Source organism: Rhinichthys klamathensis, unplaced genomic scaffold (assembly GCF_029890125.1).
Source record: "Rhinichthys klamathensis goyatoka isolate OS25496 unplaced genomic scaffold, OSU_Roscu_1.1 h1tg000040l_1, whole genome shotgun sequence".
NCBI lineage: Eukaryota > Metazoa > Chordata > Actinopteri > Cypriniformes > Leuciscidae > Rhinichthys > Rhinichthys klamathensis.
This window is the reverse complement of record NW_026606587.1, coordinates 2,047,109-2,068,324: the sequence shown is the minus strand read 5'-3', so window position 1 is coordinate 2,068,324 and position 21,216 is coordinate 2,047,109. Positions and strand designations below refer to the sequence as shown.

At 37.6% G+C, this 21,216-nt stretch overlaps 1 protein-coding gene across 1 annotated transcript in view; it reads right to left on the bottom strand.

The window, feature by feature from the left end:
* The window catches only part of gpat2 (glycerol-3-phosphate acyltransferase 2, mitochondrial), a 48,397-nt gene extending 30,075 nt beyond the window's left edge, over positions 1–18,322 (bottom strand). Inside the window, exons 1-3 of the mRNA XM_056246600.1 lie at positions 18,223–18,322; positions 10,205–10,315; positions 6,009–6,082 (exon numbers count right to left, since the gene is read on the bottom strand). Of these exons, the coding sequence (XP_056102575.1) occupies positions 6,009–6,082; positions 10,205–10,315; positions 18,223–18,276 (239 nt within the window). The 5' untranslated portion in view covers positions 18,277–18,322. The remainder of the gene's footprint in view (positions 1–6,008; positions 6,083–10,204; positions 10,316–18,222) is intronic.
* Between the last annotated feature and the right edge of the window lie 2,894 nt (positions 18,323–21,216).

The window sequence follows — 21,216 nt, the reverse complement described above, 5'->3', positions numbered from 1 at the left end:
ATAAGCTTTCGTGACACGCTCTACCGTGATAGAGACGATAGTCCAGTTGACACATTTCTACGGGTTAATCATGTCTACCGGTAAATAGCCCACCCCTAAAGTCATTGTAGTTTGACAAAGACAGCATGATGGTGGTTCTTCACCATTTAATAAATAGCCTTGTGGAAGTCTTTGTTTGACCTAAACCGTATCTAGTAAAAACAACTTGGTCATACCAAGATTTGATATTAGCTTTAACATTCTTCTTATACTAGGATTTATTTCATGTAACTTATTTCCGTGGCATTCATGCCATTCCATCCTGCCATGTTATTAATACTTTATTACTGGTCTGAGATCAGAGATTAGAATTTGACACTGAAATATTCAAGTTGAAAGCCTCCTTTACAGCGATGTCTGCTTTCTCGTTACCAGATAAACCAATATGACCTGGAACCAAGCAGAAAATGATACTGAAGTGTTTCTTGCATACCATATCTACTTTAGCTAATATACTTGTAATTATGGGATGATCAGTCTTTACAGATTCAAGTGCCTGAAGGCAGAATTTTTAGTCGGTAGATTAAGAAATTTCGTTCTTGTCCATTTCCTATTTTCCACAGCCAGGAGTAAAGCACAAGCTTCAGCTGTAAAGACAGAACTTTGTCCTCGGATTCGCATGCCATGACATTGATCTCCAATTATTGTTGCTGCCGAAACACGATTATCTGCTTTGGATCCATCTGTGAATAGAGGTCCATGGAGAGGAAAAATGGCATTTTAACTTCAAAAATTTCTTCTGATATTCATGAGGGTGTGTTGTTGTCTTTTTGTGTTGTTTCAGGGTTGATATAACAGGGTTGATATAACCTTTTCAGATCCCAGGGAGGAATAGTGCAAAAATGAGTCTGAGTCAAGATGTCCAAATTAAAGTTCAGGTTTTTCAAGTAAGGTTTTGTCCAATTCTTCAGAGGCAATTATCAAGGGGAAGTGGTATCCATATCGCCAAGTGTTATCATAAGCCTTCTCCAGGTCTAAGTAAACAGCATGTTCTTTTTTGGATAAAGGTATCACGTAAAAATTACTCCACTAATAAGACGATGAATCTAAAGTACTTTTACCTCGTCTAAAACCACACTTATATTCATTTAATTTATGGCCCGACTACAGTATCCACAACAGATGTTTATTAACCATTCTCTCCATTGTTTTGCAAAGGCAGCAATGCTATTGGGCAATAGTTGTTTGTATCAAAATGGTCCTTGCCTGGTTTAGGTATAGGAAAAATTAAGATTGTGGTATATTTTTTCAGGATTTCAATAACCTTTTTACAGTTTTCATTGAACCATGGGTTAGACCTACAACATGGCTTTGTTGACAGTTTAGGAATAGTTTTGTTTGCCATTTCAGTAAAAATGTCAGTGAACCTTTTTACTGGATCTTGAGAATCTTGAGGTGCCATGTGAAATTTTTATAGCATAGTGTTTGAAAATATTACTAATTTGCTTTAAGTTGCCATCTTGGGATTCTTCGTTGGATGTCCAATTCTTTAGAGGCATTTTTCAAGGGGAGGTGGTCACTTTCGCATAAGTCATCCCAGGTCTTCCATGAGAAGTCAAGCAAAAGCTTAGATTGTTACATTAATGGCAGTATATGTTCCATGTCCCGGGTGCAAGTAAGTATTTGAACCATCATTGAGGTGGCACAAATCATTGTTATTACTAATGAAAATCTTCAAGTATTTGTGTGGTGTCCTCACTATAGTGGACTGTGACTATTAAAATCTCCCATAAGAATGAAAGGGGGTGGCAATTGATCAACAAGTTTGTTTAAATCGAAGTGTCACAGATACATCAGGAGGTATATATTTATAATACGGTTCAATCAGACTGAAAAGCCTTCAGGTAAACATTAATCGATCCGATTGAGCTCGATCCGAATGAAATTTCAATTCGATTGAAAGGGGTGGTTTATTCCTTTTCTAATCTAAACGAGAGAACATGAGAACATTTGATCGGATTGAAAGCCGAAAATGGAAAGGACTGCGCATGTGCAACTATGTAGAAATGGCATAATGACACATGACACACGGAACGAGCTGCAGTTGTTGTTAAATAAAATGTCATTAAAGCAGAACAATGTCCCATAAGTCCTCACTTCATACTCTCATCCACAAACACTTTACTTTGGGCGCGGGAAGGGGCGTTTTTACTGTTTGATAAATAGCAGCACAAGTGGCACAACGGTTCATATGCTCGTCCTCTCCTAATCAGGACTCAAAATAGATAAATATTTAAGACCGCCTGTGGTGAAAATCAAGTTTTTAATGTTGTTTATATGTCTATGTGTCACGGTGTGGGTTTGTCTTGTCATGTTTAGTGGTTCCCTGTCTGTCTATTAGCCTTCCCAGGTGTTTCCCGTTAACCACGCCCCCTTGTTATCCTGTTTAGATCGTTTGCCCTTGTATTTAAGCCCTGTGTTAAGCCCACAGCCTGCTCCGCCCTGGCCGCCTGCACGTCCAGCTCCGCCCACATTCCATGGCCCAGGTCCGCCCACATTCCATGGCCCATGCCCGTCATTGCAAGGCCCTGGTCCCGTTCCCTGCGCGGACCTGGCCCTCCATCCCTCCCCCAAGTCCGCCTCCGCTTCTCCGGCCTCCTGAACTTTTTGGTGTTTTATGGGCGTCAGGAACCGCCCATAGGGAGGGGGCTATGTCACGGTGTGGGTTTGTCTTGTCATGTTTAGTGGTTCCCTGTCTGTCTAGTAGTCTTCCCAGGTGTTTCCCGTTAACCACGCCCCCTTGTTATCCTGTTTAGATCGTTTGCCCTTGTATTTAAGCCCTGTGTTTCAGTCCAGTCCTTGTGAGTTCTTGATGTTGTAACGTTGATGCTGGTTGTTCTGTTCCTGAGTCCTGTTGTTCCCTGTCTGAGTCCTTGTCCAGTTTGGAGTTTGTTTAATAAAGTGTGCTGCAAGTGGATCCTGCTTCTTCCTTGTCTCAACCACATCGTGACACTATGTGGTGTTTTTAATATGCTTTATGACAAATCATGTGCAAATTCATAAGTCAACACCATTGCTGAGTATTTTCTCCATAAAACTGCAGTTAAAGAAAGACAGTCGCAAAAACACGGTTTGAAATCACTGGTGTTTCTTACGTCACAAACTACCTTGTAACCAATAACGTCAACGAGCTGGCGGGTTTAGCATATCATTAACTATTCTCTGAAGCAGGGGTCAAGCCATCAAGAGAAGCCAGGTTATCACCCGTCGGTTCCCATGTGGGATCTTTCATTGGTCCTAGAGGCCCTGAAAGCTTTTCCATTTGAACCACTAAACTCCGTGGGGTTGAAATATCTATCACTGAAAACCGTCTTTCTGACTGCACTGTCGTCAGTAAAACGTGTGGGGGACCTGCATGCGCTGTCTGTCAGCGCATCGTGTCTTGAGTTCGGGCCGAATGACTCTAAAGTCATCCTCAGACCTAGACATGGCTACGTTCCTAAAGTGATGGGCACTCCATTCAGAGCGCAAGTTATCTCGTTGTCAGCTCTCCCAGCATCTGACAGCGAAAGTAATGTGAATCTCCTCTGCCCTGTCAGAGCGCTGAGGTTTTACATTACGCGCTCCGCCTCATTCAGGAGTTCGGAACAGCTGTTTGTTTCGTTTGGTAGGCGCACCAAGGGTCTCGCCTCCTCGAAACAGAGCCTGTCCAGATGGATAGTGGATGCTATAGCAGCCGCTTACGCGTCAAAAGGTCTGCAATGCCCTCTGGGCATCAGGGCTCATTCCACGAGAGGAGTGGCCTCTTCATGGGCATGGTCCAGTGGAATTTCTATCCATGACATTTGTGTAGCGGCGGGCTGGAGCTTCCCGTCTACCTTTGTCAGGTTTTATAACATAGAAGTTCCTGCCTTGCAGGCTAAACTGTTGTCTGTTTGAAGGAGAGGTGTATTCTGCCCAGACCTCCTGCTCAGATCACTCTCACATGACTCAGCTCTCCTGGTTGAGCTGCACTAAGTAGGGTATGTGCCATGTGCCTATACAGACCGGCGCGCTGCTCTGTATTCCCTATGTGTGCTTATGTACAAGTGATGGCCCGCGTGGCTGGCCACCTTATTTCTCCACTTATAGGGTTCCCCTGAAAGTTCGGGGTCTCATGGTGGATGCTTGGCGCGCACGGCGTTGACAAAGTGTTCCCGTAGCGTAAGCTAAACTTACGCAATACGAGATAACCTCTCGTAAGAGAACGATACTCGGTTACTAACGTAACCTCGGTTCTCTCTAGAGAGGGAACGAGTATTGCGTAACCGGCCGTGCTCGCGCCACGAGCGACTTCGCTTCAGTCGACGAAAAACCAGGGAAGTCAGCCTACAGCCCCTACTTTTATACGCTAAGCCACCCCCATTCTGGAGGGCTGTGACGCTATGAAGGCGCAGGCGCCCTTCATTGGGCGTGACGTCACGCGGGGCTCACTGGTAGGCTGCAGCAGATGCCCGCAGGGCACCCAATGAGCACGCGAGATGGCCTGCTCTAGGTCTGCTAGCTGCTGCACTGCGTTGACAATGAATACAAAATTAAGGATAATTTTTTGGCTTCAATATCTCGAGAAGATGAATCTTTCCCGTAGCGCAAGCTAAACTTACGCAATACTCGTTCCCTCTCTAGAGAGAACCGAGTATCGTTTTTTTGCGAACAAAAAGTATTCTTGTTGCTTAATAAAATTAAGGTTGAAGCAGTTGAGGTTGAACTATTTATTTTTAATCTTTAACATTTTTACATTTAAATCAGGACTACAACATGCCCAAGAGATACTGATTTAAAATGTTCCGATTTTTTATTATTTATCAGTAACACTTTACAATAAGGCTCTATTAGTTAACATAAACCGACAATGAAAAATGCTTCTAAAGCATGTATTAATCTAAATGTTAGTTTCAACATTTAATAATACATTATTAAAATCAAAACCTGAGCTAACATGAACTAACAATGATCAGTTGTATTTTTTTAACTAACATTATCAAAGAATAATAACTTCTGTAACAAATGTAGCTATTTAACATTGTTCATGCCATTGACGAGTTATCTCGTCTTTTATGAGAAAACGCTTCCCTGCCATTGACGAGTTTTTACGGCTTTTTGTGTTTTCACTGTTATAAGGTAGGGGCCGCTATTAAGCATCTCCTGAACAAGTACAGTCTCACCAGATCAAATCACAGGCAAAGAACAAGCAGAAACAAGCGATCTAATATATAAAAAAATAAGATCATCAACAATAAACAGCATATAAATCAGAACGGCCTAATGTTACGGAGTGAAATATCGACCCAGGAAGGGGTTAGGACTGTGAAGCTTTGGGGGTGTTGATGGACTCCATCTATATTTTGATCATCGTTCTGAATCTGATCTGGATGTAGTCTTTGACAAAAATGTGATTTTCTCAGCTTTTTGCTAAAAATGTTGCTTTTTTTTTTATGAAACTTACCCACAGTCAAGTGTTGATAAAAAAAAAAAAAGAATGCATGCAGCTAGAATAAAACAGTTTTATTTATTTATTTATTTTATGCACAGGTTCCTTTCTTTCTTTTGGTGGTGGCTGGCAACTTTTTTTTTTAAACGCTGTAAGGGAAAGAGCTAAAGTTTTTGCATTGTTTTACTGTATTTAAATGTTCTTTTTTTTATATAAAAAAAAGTTATTAAACCCGTGTTTGTGCTTGGAAAGCTGGAGCTTTAAAGTATCTTCCCCAGCTCTGATGTGTGATTGGCTAAAAGTGTACAAAAAGGGTACCCTTTTACAAAAGGGTAGCGGGATTGTGGAACTACACTTGGTTGATTCTTAGATGTTAAAAATAAAGAGAAAGTTATTCTAGGGCTCTTTATTTCGCGACTGAAGTACATGTGCCAGGCTTACGAGTCAAAGACAAACAGTAATTACACTTGAGCAGTTTGAAGCTGGAGTTGAGAGGTGCATTGTTATTTTAATGGCCCGGATGTGGAGGGCTTGAGTTGAGTGAAGGATGTGCACTTACCCGGTGTGTGTCTCGTTCACACACGTCAGGTTCTGAAAGCCCAGGGGAGGAGTGTTACACAGCAACTTCAGACCCTGAGAGTGGCAAGAGGATATTTGATCAAACTTGATGGAAAGCTTGCTAACCAGCCTCCATCACAGTACAGAGAGTCTGCTCTGCTGTCCTATATAGACGGAGATAATGACACACTTTAGGGAAGCCTTTTAGTGTTCAAAATAGCACCCTATTAGTTCCACTATAAATCATAGCCTGAAAGATGTTCAAAAATTGGGCCTAAATAAAATACTTCCAAAATAAAATGTTTCTCAAAACATAGTGACATGCGCGAGTAACACTATCATGGAAGTTTCTAAATGATAGAATACAACATTTAAAACTGCTAGTTCCTGATTGCTTAGTTTTTGTCTCCTTTTATTGGTTTAAAATAAATTAATAAAATAGATTAGGGTTGTACAGTACAAAGTAAAGCAGACACAAAAGTGTATTTTAATCTCTGTGAAAGGGTCAGTTTAAGATTTTTCAAGCAGCTGCATCAGCTCCAAACAATTCATCACTAAAAAGTATCTTGAACAGACTTATTTGAAATGTTGTTAATATAAGGTGGAACATTTTTTGTGCTGCCATTTAGGTCGACCATAACTAATCCCTCGGAGCATCAGCGCTCTTAAAAGCTTCTGGGGAAAAAAAAAAGACTAATTTGTAAAAGTTTGTTGAAAAAGTAAATTAATAACTTGTGTATTATCTTTTCTGCAGCACAGAAAGCACTCAGAAATGAAAAGGTTAGTTCCTCAAAATTAAAACTGAAATTTGGGTAACCATTCACTGAAAATCTTCTTGTTTAGGAAGGATTTTTGCATACACTACCATTTAAAATTGTGGGGTCAGTAAGATATTTTTATCTTATAAGCCTTTAGAAAAGACGTATGACGTATTTGTGCTGTTCTCTTTTATTTTTCAGTGAAGAATCCTGAAAAAAAAGAACAATGTTTCCACACAAATATTTAGCAGCACAACAGTTTTCAACACTGATAATAATAAATGTTTCTTGAGCAGCAAATCAGCATATTTAGAATGATTTCTGAAGGATCATGTAACACTAAAGACTGGAGTAATGATGCTGAAAATTCAGATTTGCCACCACAGAAATACAATTACATTTTAAAATATAATAAAATAGAAAATGGTTATTTTAAATCCTAATATTTCACAATATTACTGTTTTTGCTGTATTTTTGATCGCATAAATGCAGTCTTCGTGAATAAGAGACTTTTTCAAAAATATAAACAATCTTCGCAACCCCACACTTTTTATCAGTTTGTTAAAACGGTTCCATTTACAATTGGCCACATAAACGTGTCTCCGCAAAACAGATATTAATCCAATCTTTAATTCCCGTGCTATGTGCAAATTTAACGGAGGTCACGTCAATCGAAAGCAACAGATATGTTCAGCATTTAACTTATCAGCTAATTTCAAGATTAAAAACCGCAATAGGAGAGCGAGCGGCATCAGCACTGGTAAGATCATTTAGTCTCAATACTTTTAATGAATATGATTGTGGCATTGGTTGCTGAAGAGATACTCAGCGACTCATCTGCGGCGACGCTCTCACACGTTTATTTTCACTTCATTTTGGCTGAGTAAATTTACATCCGGGTTTGTGGTTTAATTAAACAACCAGATCCATTTGCATTTGTCCAGTTTTGTCTGAAATGCGTGAAGTGGTTTTAGTGATGTGATTCTCTAAAACTTTCGGAGGGCATTTACACCTGGGGCCTGATGTATAAACGTTGCGTACGCACAAAATGGGCATAGAAATATGCGTACGCATTTTTCCACGCACATATCGAGATTTATAAAAAATAAACTTGCCGTAAATAAGTGCGCACCGTAAGGATGCTCTTGACCGTGCGTACGCACTCTTTTAGAAGAGTATGTGTTTTGGCGACACCAACTGGCCCAAATAGCAATAACTATTTAAAATGAAAAACTTCTAAATTATCCTATTACATCACCCAATAAATCAAATTGGATCAACCTGAATTATCATTATCAGCATTCTTAACCAGGTGCAAATACTATTTTTTTGTAATGAATGGAATAGCTAACCTGCACGCAAACTCTGACCCATGCGTATGAACGTTTTGGAGATGGAGCAGTTTGGCGACACCGATGGTGAGCTCGAGTTAAATGTCTTTTTGGTCACTTTTAGACAGAAAATCTAAAGAAAATTATACATATACAGAAAGATAATACAAATATAATTTCACTCACCAAACCTATCACTTGAAGCAAATATCCATCCTTTCTTAAATAGCGAGTGCGTTGGGCCGTTTAGTGAAACTGACGCAGAAGTAAATGAAGTAAAACCGTAAATCTTCATTATGAGTCCATCATAAATACAGTGCATGTTCACAATAACAGTTTAAATAAATAAATGAATGATTTAAACTATGTTTTACTTCTGATATAAACATTTAGATTAAATATGCCATTCTCATTAATGGTGTTAAACACTTAAACTACATGAAATCATTACTGAGAAGTTACAACATTTTTATATTCAATAAATATAAATATTTGTTGTGGATGTGATGCTTTTGAACACTTTTCCTCTGGCATGCTGTCTGTGTTTTATTGTGTTAACTAGATAATTGCTTATCATGATAGCAGATTGTCTGAGAAAATGGTTTTGTGCAAATAATGCACAACAAGGTCTATCTGTTTCCATTAAAAATATAAATCAATTAAAATACTATTTGGCCAGTGGAAAAGATTGAGAAAAACTTTCTCTGAAATGCATTTTGCACTATTTTATTTTATCTATTTAAAAAACAAGGAAAGGATGGGCTACTAAATGATATTTATTAATGTAATGTGACGGCACATCCATATTTCATATTTTCCTAATGTCTTGTACCGTTAAACATGTTATCATGTGGATGAATAATCATATGCAAATGATATGCAGATGATGATATGCATAGTAAAATTAGGCGTTATAATCTCCATATATGGTTATTTCGGGGTGGAGACGCATGTGCGCACAATCTTCCGCTGACTGGGATTTATAAAGTGAATTCTGTGCAGGTTCTGGCGTACGCACGGTTTTATAAGTCTGAATATTTTTTTGCGTACGACATTTTTGGCTTTCGGGCGCACATACACTTTTAGTAAGGATTCTACGCACAGTTTTATAAATGAGGCTCCTGGTCTTTTTACGATCCGATCAGAGAAGTGACGAGGTGTAAACAGGCCCTAAATTGAAAGTACAGAGTTAAATTGCAACTTTAGATCTCCCACAATCTTGTAATTGCAACTTCTTTGCCTGATTTCACAGACAATGCTTAAAGGAATAGTTCAATAGCAAATTTTAATATGTCTCACAATGTGACCATTTCTTATTTAATGTCGCAAATGTATATGTTTTTCTTTTTTTACTTCAAGGCAGAAACAGGTGTACATTGAAAAAAGATACATCCTTCTAATCATCTCCTTTTGCGCTCTACAGAATGACAGGACTGAGTAAATAACTATTCATTTAAGGCACTGATTGTCATTAATTACCTCAGTAAAACTAGAGGGGGGGGGGGGGAGGGGGGGATGGGCAAATGCAGACATCTCATAAGTACAATTATGATGGTTGCTACGTACCTAGTTCAGTACAGATTTATTTGACAGGGCTGTTAAATAAAATCCAAGCATGCTTTTTAAATGACTTTTAATACAAACACCAGATAGCTCAAATATGATTTATCTGGCTGGCTGGCCTGAGATTAATAGATTAGTTCAGGAGAGGTTCGATCCAATAACCCTCTGATTACTGCTCCATTAGCCTCACATCCCAGCTCTCAGCACCATGTGCCCACTGGGACCAGTGCTGCTGGAAACAAGCTTAGTCATCTGCAGTTTTCTGAAAAGCTCTTCATAGCATGTGGGGGGGAACTATGCTCTTGAGTGTTCATTATTTTTCTCTCCACTACTAATCCCTTTTTTCTTGCTATCCCTACCATAAGTAACACGTTTTTTCTGGCGCTCTGCAATCCCTTTGATCGCCCCTCATGATATGGGTTTGTGAAAGCAGTGTCTGAGGTTTTTCAGGTGAGCCTAAATCTGTGTACTTCCCCCATCTGCCTCTGGCTGTTTGTCCTTTTATTATCTTCAAATAATCCTTTCATCCCTCTCGTTTTCTCACCAGACTCTCTGGGGTGCATTGGTGACAGCACTGTCCAACCATCGGCCTGAACCTGCCCAGGAAAGGAGCCACGCTTTTCAACTTCCTCTTGATTTTCACACACCACGACAGCTACAAAAAGGAGAAACACACACACAGAAACATATAAAAGGGTTTGCAGGAACACAAAGAAAGAAAGAAACTGAGGATTTGAAACTGGGACTGGGCGTGATACAAGCGTCAGCACTTTCCACATGGAGAGAGATAAGAAACAATGCTCCGGGATGGAACATGTTCCAATTTTATCTTTTCTATGATCGCTTCATTTGTTTCACATTTTTCAGCATCAAAGTGGGAAGGATCAATGTTTGAATGCAAAGAGGGATGGAATATGAAATCTATTCATGAGTGGTTACTACAACCGTGTCGCAATTGATGGTACAATTTATTCGCAGTCAATTTGGGCCTTCAGACAGAGTGCCGTCCCCTGAAAGATTTCAAATGAAGATGACATCAATTTAAATTGGTACTAATAATAACATTTTAGCACAGACGGATAAGAGACATGGCTGGAGACAGTAGGACTTATTTATCATCATTCAAAGCTGTCTCAACAACAGACGCCATTACAATCATCTGTGTGGGGAAATATCACTTACAGCAATCAATTATTAAATAAGACTGCATAATGGATGGGGGCTTCAGCACCCAGGTTAATTCTTTTAATCTCCTTTTCAACAGAAAATGATTTCTGCTGGTAATGTTTCATTAGCTTGGGCTCACAGACATCATAATGTCTGTCTTTGGAGTAATAAAAGCAAGAAAATATAGTCTGACATCCAGAGGAATTGCATTAGGCTGTAATGGTTTTATTAAAATTCACTTCAGCTCAAATTTCAGAACAGATAAGAATCAAATGCTTTGGTTTTAAGAGTAAAAGAGAAATATTTTACAAATAATAATATATGAATTAGACCATTCAAATTCATTAAATATTTAAATGATTAAATGGAAAAAAAAATATTGTTCACACTGTAGGGGAATCCGGTTATTCTTAAATCTGCTATATCAGATCAACTTTTAAAACTGCAAGGTACCACTTTTGCTATCTGTGCAATCGCAAAAGGCTGCAATTTATTTTACTAAAATTGACTCATCTCAAATGTCAGATTAGATGAGAATTGAATGCTTCAAATACATATACATAAATTAGATATTAAATTTGTTCACACTACAGGGAAATTAGTATTCTTAAATAATTTTTTTCAGATCAAACTGCAAGGTATCACTTTTGCCATCAGGTACACGTTGGTTGTCATAGTAACAAGGCAAACTTGCGAGGATTGTTCAGACTGTGACGCATTAACAAATATCTAATTTCAATGGGATTTTAAACCATTTACCAAGGTTGTTTGGCTCAGGCTTGTAGAAATTGGATTTCATATATGTGTGTTTTTTGCTATCTGACCTGAGATTTCTCATTTGTACAAAAATCTAAATTGTGATTATGGTTGTGTGCGCTAATCAATTTGCAAAAGGCTGCAACTAAATAAAATAAGTGTATAGTGTGATGCGCTGCGGGTTTCAGAGCGATGTGCGGCACGCAAACAGCTCAAGATCCGGTGTTTTAGTGCATCAGAGTGGCACGGTTCAAAATGAATGCAGCTGACTTTAACGTGCATTTGGTAACCCAATGTCCGCCAGTTAAGCTTTATTTTCACATTCCAACATTATCATGGACAGATGATTTCCAGATGATTCATAATGAGAAGCATTTGTAATTTTGTCATAAAGTGGCAATGAAACTGAAGAATTGTGATGCAAACAGTGTAACGGATTACAGGAAAAAATATTTATTGATTGGATGTTGAGATGTGGATGTGGCACTCAAAAAAAAGGAGGCATATCTGAATGCAAGCTTACAGTCAGTAGTAAGAAAGGGGCAGGGTTTAAATGGACCAAATGATTGGAGAAGTCGTGAGTACGTCTACCGTTTCACTAGAACAGTGGTTCCCAAACTGGGGTATGTATTTCTAACAGGCAAAATGCCACCTAAAAACGGGAAAATGGTAGTGCTGTAAAAGGTCAAATAACCTGTGACAAATGACAAATGAACTGTTTACAAAGATCAGGTGAATTTTCATCTCACGCCAACTTTAGAAGTCTCCCAGCAGTTTCCACCAAAATAAACATTTGAATAATAATTAACTCTTCCAATTGAAGAAATGAAGACATAAATTGTACAAATTTACTACTGCAGTGTAAATTTTAAAAAAAAGTATATACTTACTATGAAGGTTTTTTTTTTTTTTTTACAGTGCAGCTGTATTACAATAGTAATATACATCTGTATTTGAAATAATAATAATACTAATAATTACTGAGACGCACTCTCACAAGCTAGAAAGAATTGAGTCCACTTTAAAGGAACACTCCGACTTTTTGGGACCTTAGCCTATTCACCTTATGCTCCAGAGTTAGATAAGTCCATACATACCTTTTTCATCTCCGTGCGTGCTATAAGTCTGTTTGACGCACCCACCGCTAGCCTAGCTTAGCACAAAGACTGGATGTAAATGGTTGCAGCTAGCATACTAATCCAAATAAGTGACAAAATAACGCAAACATTTTCCTTAGTATGCTAGCTGCAACCATTTACATCCAGTCTTTGTGCTAAGCTAGGCTAGCGGTGGGTGCGTCAAACAGACTTATAGCACGCACGGAGATGAAAAAGGTATGTATGGACTTATCTAACTCTGGGGGATAAGGTGAATAGGCTAAAGTCCAAAAAAGTCGGAGTGTTCCTTTAAAGTCCAGGTATAAGTCAATGAAAATATTTTTTTTTATTCTGTTCAATTGGTTTGTTGATGAAGATACATTTATGTTCCTTTTTATTATATGTCTTATGATTTAAAATAAATGTATTTGGCACTTGAAGCATCACTGACACCAAACGGTTGGGAAAAGACAAAAAACTATGGGAAACACAATTCTAAAGAATCCTTTTGGACAAAAAGTCTGGTTCTGGACTCACTTAAATTAGATAGAAATGCCATGGCTTTGTGCAGAAAATATTCTCTCCGTCCAACCTAATAAGACTCGGGAGAAAAAGGGGAAAATTGCTCGTTGAACCCTTGCTCAGAAAACTGTGTGCATTTCTGAGTAGTTCAAAAAAAATTATTATTATTTTTATTAAATAAGAGTTATTATTTCTACAACTGCATCTAATTTGACAAGTTTTCAACCTCATTCCTGACCAGGTGAGTACATCTATGTCTTGAATCAATTATAGAAGAAAAAAAAAAACGATATAACGATCCCACAAATGTTCCACATGATTGACTCCTGACAGTCTTGTGTGTGTGAGCTTTTTGGCCATGTCTGTACATTCATTAACGGAGGCAAGAGTTACCTTACGCTTACCTGGTGCTGTGCTTTGAATCTGATTATGATAATCACCATCATTTCAAACACAGATAACATTTTTCAATCTGATACAGCAACACTAATGAACCAATCAAAAATGGAATACATTTCAGGTCATTTTCATCAGCGTTTGAGGGGCAGCAGCTTCTGAGAAATTGATCAAAGAGCTTTTTGACTTTGTTCACAATGAATCCAATTTTATCTTGTTTTTCAAACAATTTTACAAGAGATGAAATCAGATCTTTTCGTTTACACAGTCATCATCTATAGAGGTTTCCATAGTAATGACAGGGCCAGGACACACCACTGAAATTTGATAGGACCGATCAGGACTCATTTTAATCAGATTTCCAAACCGTGTATTGTCCTTCATGTGACAAACAACAAAACAGGTTTGAGTGGGATACAAAAATCAGATTTTTGCTGCTCGTCTAAACAAAGCTTTTGTCATCTTCAGTGTTCTTTTTCTTGTCAACATTAGTTTCATCAAAGACTAATGTCACGTTGCCTTTTTTTACTACTCGACGACACAGTGCTTATAGTTGGGGACACGCAATACAGGATTCAGCGATATTATTGATTTGACTATACTGACACTATTGGATGAGAACTGAACTGAGCTGAACGATGACATCACTGTCTCTACAGAGCTGCTTTATAGCTGAATTGATCTTTTCATTTTTGATGATCTTTACACAGTTATTGAACAGAACAGAATCAATTCTGAACTGACCTCAGCTAAAACCATGACACTTTTCTCTTTAGAGCTGCTTTACAGCAGAATTGAATTATGTTTGCATCATTGAATCGTCATTTCCCTGTTTACCCCTGTAAAGCTGCTTTGAAACGATCTGTATTATATAAAGTGATATATAAAGGTGACTTGACTTGACAGTAGCTCATTATTTGTGTTATGTATCCAACCTGCCCAAGAATAAGAGGATTACTAGATGATCAAAAACCCAATCAAGAACCCTCAAGTGGACTGAATCACAGATAATCTACATATGAGCACTGTTCAGGTGAACTCAAAGTCAGCAGCTCTTCGGGGTAAACCAACACTGCCAACAACAGCTGGGAGAAAATGGGATGGCGTTTGGACTAATCGTCTGCAGCTGGTCTGAGTTATGAATTCAATTATCTTCTAGAAAGTAGGTGGATTTGGAGAGAGGTGGGATAAGTGAAAATATGTAAGCAAGAGCAGTCCTTTATTGTTTATAGATATCATAGCCTCTGTGTAGCATATTCTGCACACAGACCAGGCAATATTGACACTGGATGCTAAGGGTGTAACGGTACACAAAACTGACGGTTATGACGTCACGGTTCGATGAACAAATTGTGTCTCTGTCTTTAAATTAATTCAGTTTTATACTTAAAAGTTTCTTAAGGATAACAAAAGTATCTTACTTGCACATTACTATAATATTAGATGTTAACAACAGAGCCCAAACTATTAGCCTAAATTCAGTTGCTATTTATTCTTAGATATAATAATCAACACTAAAATAACAAATTGTATGCAAACTGCACAATCTAGTTATGTTTTTACTCCAATTCGTTGTTGAAATATAAACATTTACATTTTCATGACACATTTTAAACATACAATAAATAATCAAGACATCAATAACAGATTAAGTAAAATATAAACAATATATGGGCTAATATAGTGCATATATTTAGCAAAAGTTTTATAATTATACATCTAGGAAACTAACAAGATGTGGACACTGAATGACTTGCCTGAGGTAAATGTAATGTTCCATGGGATATTGTTTACAAGCTGATTTACTGATGTCTTTCAGCTGTTGAAACACCGATTGAGCGATCACATGAGATATAATACATTTCAGTAAGTTGTACTGTATCTTTGAACATACATTCAGATGTTCATTCATGTTTATTAGGAAGAGATGAACGCGTTCACTCCTAGTCCGCTCGAACTGCTGTTTAAATTGAGGGGCCTATATAGTGATCTGTCACGCCACGTTAAAGAGCGTCAAAATGGCATTTATTGTTTGAATTCGTGATAAAATGGACATAATTTGAAAAATGACACTGTTTCTTATTAGAAAGTGACAAAACGAGAGCTTATGGCGCTTATTGGTGGTGGTTATTGGTGGTTAGGCTACAACGCTGTATTCGTCATGTACACAAGACACGAAAATTTGCGGGTAGAGATGTTTTTCTCTGCGTGCATACATACAGTGAAGTGTCCTTACAAAAAGCTCGCGAGTAACAAAAGTTCTTTTTCGCGGATTATATCGTTTTAACCGGGGGGAAAACACGCAAAATTGTCTTGGTTATACTCGTAAACACATTCGGTTATGTCTTAAATAAGCATAAAACGCATGTGACAGTGTAACAGACAGTATACGTGCACTAGCTCTAAAAGTGGCAGCAGCCATATGTGTCTGTCTTTAATGTTGTTGTCAAAACAACAAACCATAGCTTTAATTGTAAGAAATCTATTTTATATTTAAATGTATTTTTAATCTATCAAATTTAGTCAGGATTCAGGACTAAAAGACTATAAGTGTTATTTTACATTTGATTACCTTATTCAGTTTCTGTAGTATTGCTGAATAATGTCAGACCTACCCAAAAACTTTTCTCTTTATTTGTCTTTTTTTGTATCTTTATTATTTTGCTACTTTTTTCAATTTAATTCAGATTGAAATCAAGCTTCCTTGTGTTGTGTAAACTCTTAACAAAATTACTCAATTGTAAAAACACAATGAGCAAACATTTAGGTGAGATAAATGTAATTAAAAAAATGGTCTAAATTTGTTTTTTCTATATCGTCATAAATATCGTTATCGCAAATATTCTTGAAATATCATGATATAATTTTGAGGCTATATCGCCCACCCCTAGTATATGTATACACAGACACACACATGTACATATACCGTATTTTCCGCACTATACGGCGCACCGGATTATAAGGCGCACCTTCAATGAATTACCTATTTTAGAACATTTTTCATATATAGGGCGCACCGGATTATAAGGCGCATAAGATACTGCAGTCAAACGTTTGACTGGGTTTGCGTTATGCATCCACTAGATGTCAACAAATGTCAACAAAACAGTCAGGTAAAGTCAAACTTTATTAAGCATTCTGACAACTCCGTTCACTCCCATGGTAACGTTGTTCAAACGTTAAAGGAAAACTCCGGTCAATTTTAACATTGAGCTCATTTTTTTGTAAATTTGGAGTGCTGTCAGTCCAGATAACAATGACAAAAACCGGTGTTGCCTACAACGTGTTATTATCCTCTTTTTAAAATTTGCACCCTGTTGACTTAAACGGGAAAAGTTTTAAACCTGCTTTTAGCCTCTTAACAACCTTAATGTGTCATTACAAGTGCACAGCCATGTGAGTGAACACGGTGAATCTGACTGCAGTAAATGTGAAAGATATGAATAAAAATGATGTTTATTCAGCCAGCTCACATACCCGTATTTTCTTCCTGTTTTCGGTCGAAGTCCACAGTAGGCGATTGTCGAGTGCGCGCGCGCGAGATCATTGGTAACTAAGCAACAGTGGAGACTCAGACTGTCAGCCGATGACGGTGCTGTGTGGTGTTCTGAGAATATCAGCTCAAATGGATAGTTCATCCGAATCAGATGTTGAACACACGGAGGAGGTTTGATCGCGCGCGCGAACTCGACAATCAACTACTGTGGACTTCGGCCGAAAACAGGAAGTAAATACGGGTATGTGAGCTGGCTGAATAAAGAGATTATTCCTGCCTTCGTAAAAGCTCGGATCACAGTTGAGACTGATATATCAGCCGAGGCATCCACAATCCATTGGCAGATAGTGGCGTAAGTCGCCCGGCGCTGTCTCCCCGTCTTGTTCAACGAGTGTTCACCATCCATATATAAGGCGCTCCGCATTATAAGGCGCACTGTCGTTTTTTGAGAAAATTAAAGGCTTTTAAGTGCGCCTTATAGTGCGGAAAATACGGTACATATATTCCTCAGTGTGCAGAGGCTTAAAGGGATAGTTCATCCAAAAAAAAAATTATTCTCTTATCATTTATTTACCCTCAAGTTGTTCCAAACCTGTATGAATTTCTTTTTTCTGCTGAACACAAAAGAAAATATTTTGAGGAATGTCGGTATTAACCAAACAGTTGATGGACCCCATTGACTTCCTTTTTTTTTTTTTTTTTTTTTTTTATACTATGGAAGTCAATGGGGACCAGCAAATGTTTGGTTAACCATATTATTCAAAGTACTTGTGTTCAGCAGAAGAAGAAAATTCATACAGGTTTGGAACAACTTAGAGGGTGAATCAATTATGATAGAATTTCATTTTTGGATGAACTATCCCTTTAAGTTGCCACTGCATGAGAAATTGAATTACTGGCATTGTCTAAAAAAAGAGATTTCCAAAGAAGTAACACAAAGTAATCAATGAAGTACACAAAAACTTAGCTAAATGCAAGGAACTTCCCAGATAAAGTAACTTAAACTTTTAACTTCAAGCCTTAGCCTGAAGTTATTTTAATCTAAACGTTCTGCAATTTTTAACATTCAGCACTTCTAACCCCACATATATAACAGTAAGATATGTCATGTGAAATGAAAAGTCTTACCGCGGGGCGTTTGGGCTGGAAAGAAACTGCAGTTTTACTGGAAGGATTTTCCATGATTCTTCAAACCAAGTTGCTACCTTACCATCAGAAGTAATCCTGAAGAAATAAAAATGATAGATTATTAAAAATGCATACTGTTTATCAAGAGCTGAGTTTCAGAGTAGCTCCGAGACTTCAAGTTAAACAGGAACAAAGACACACTTGACACAACAAGAGGGAGGCCATGCACATCTTTAAATGAGAAAGAAAAGATGCAAATAGACGATATTCTTACATATATATTTTAGCGTGTTTTTAGTGCTTTTAAAGCTTAGCAGCTATGGCCACTAAAAGAGCTTTGTGAAATGTCCTCAGAAACAGCATATGGTTTGGATTGTTTGGAGAAAGTATGATGCACAAGTCTTGAAAATTTAAGCCAAATCGTTTCGATCACCCCCAGGTGGTTGGTCCCAGTATAGGTCATAAACCCTGCCCTCTCCATGTAATTAACTAAACAATATCGAATACATTTTTTCCAAAGATGTTTTCTGTCATTTTAGGTAGTTTTTAATCACGCTGATGTAAGTTCAAGTGTTCGTTTTTTTAAACAAGTTTGGTTTTAGTTAGTTATATTGATGCTATAAAAACGGGAGTGTGGCGTCATGATTGACAGCTTCTATGAGCGAAGTAGTCACTGAGGCACCACCATACTTTTCTCGGGATCCTCGGGAGGAGATTGGAGCTTTAACTTTAATTTCCACGTTTCCATAACAGTTTATTTCACACTGATTAATTGATTGTAATGATTTGTTCTAACTGATTCTGCAAGGAGTGTGGGCGGGGCCTTGAGTCTGCGCGATCAGCGCCATATTAAGACATTGGCGGCTTCACTTTTCTTCAATGGAAGAGAGTGAAAGTGCATCGACCATCTTTTTTTTTACATTAAAGTATATCATCCAATTTGTCCTAAACATGAGACATGCTTTATATTAAGGGCTTCAAAATAACTTGCAAGATATAGTTAACAAGTATGTGGCTTGCCCCGTCAGATGCTTGTGACGTTGCGGGATGTGAAATAACCTTTAAGATAATTACAGATTTTTTTAAATCCAAATAGAAAAAAGGTACAAAATACAGAGACATATATCGCGTATCGCCATTCAGCCCATAAAAATACATACTGTAGATATAATTTTTTTAGCCATATCGCCCACCCCTAATACTGAATGACCTCTATTATCTGAAAAAGATGAAGCTTAACATCAGTTCTGCTGACTGCAAAACTATTGATGACATCTGACTGCTGACCAAACATAGAAACATAGAATTCATGGGGACTACAAATCCTTTTTATTAACATAGCACTTATTTCATAAAATGTATCCTTCTAGAAAATTGAGGGAACACATGTTGGAAGTTTTCAAGCTGTATAAATGTGTCTTTCACTGTGTCGTTAATATTAATATCATTAATATTGAAATCCAATGAGCTTCCTCCTCTCTCCAATAATAACAGCACAAGCATAAACAAGACAGGACCTAAAATCTCATTCTCCCCAGCACCCTCAAAAACCTCATTATCCCCATCTCTCTCCAAAGCTGGGAGTATCTCACTGTTCATCAAACTTTGCCCCTGTAGCTACAATTATTTCATGTCCGAACATCTCCATATCTCTATTTAGACCGGTTTTCATTTCTCACTCCTTTTCTTCACATCCATCTCTGCATTGCAGAAATGAACTATGCTTGTTTAATTTTGTTCATTGTTGCATTACGAAACGTGTCAGAAAACATAACACAACGCAAGGAGTGCTATAACAGGCATTAGTGTAAAGTAAACTGTATTAATAGCGAGTTTACGTGTTTTCCAAACCTGCATGGCTTTCTTCTTTTCCTGTGGAGCATGAAGATACTTTGTTTTTTGTATATATAGAGACACAATGGAACTAAATGGTCATCAACTGTTCAAAATATCTTTTGGAATGACATGAGGGTGACTAAAAGATGCTAGAATCTTCTATTCTGGGTGAACTATCCTTTTAAAGTAATTTTTATACTAGCTAGTCACCTGAATAATAACAAATCCACTTTAATGGCACAAACATTTGAAGCTAACTATCACCCCATTAAGTACTAAAGTTTTTTACCGCCACAGCAACAGAAGAGTGCACTTTTAAGTATGTTCAAGGGACCTGCCATCTGCATACTGAAATATGTTTCTGGCCTTGTTTCTATCTCATTATTCAATTTTCATTAAAAATCAACCTAAGGGAGGAACAACACTGCCAAAAGCTCTTGCAAAAAAAAATGTAAAAGGGTACCTTCAGGAACCTGACTTTAAAACTATGCACTAATATGGACAAAAAAAAGTTGTGTGGGTCATTTCTGTTATGCAGTACCTTTTGAACTCGTGGCTGTTCAGTTGTGGGTTTTTTCACATTCTGTTTAATTAGTAGCACTCATTTCACTACTAATGAGCACTTTGTATGCAGCAGAGATACATTTACTAAGTAGTTTTATTTCATGCAATAATGTATGCTCTGTATTCTAGATCATTTTGTGGAGAATGTGCAGACTACCGTACATGAATATCAACTGCATGTCTGTCACTCTTTATCTGTTATACTTGCAAACACTAGGCGTTAGGGCTGCACGATATTAGAAAGAAAAATCTGACATTGCGATAACAGTTTCACCAGATAAATCAGTCTATTTGGAAAGAATTAATTGTTCTAGAATGATTGGGGTGATTTTGTAGGGGACTGAATCTGCATAGAAAAACTAATTTCAAGCATAGATAAATACAATAAAACAAAGATACCTGAAAAAAACATAGGCTAAAGCACTCAATTTCCTTTATAAGTCTGACAGTATTCAGGTACAGAAATGTATTAATCAAATGTAAAATAACACTGCATAGTCTTCACTGAATAAATTAAATATAATTAATCTTTGTTAAGTCTACAAAAGTGATCTTCTTTGTATTTTACCGTTTTATTAACATTAAAGGTACAAT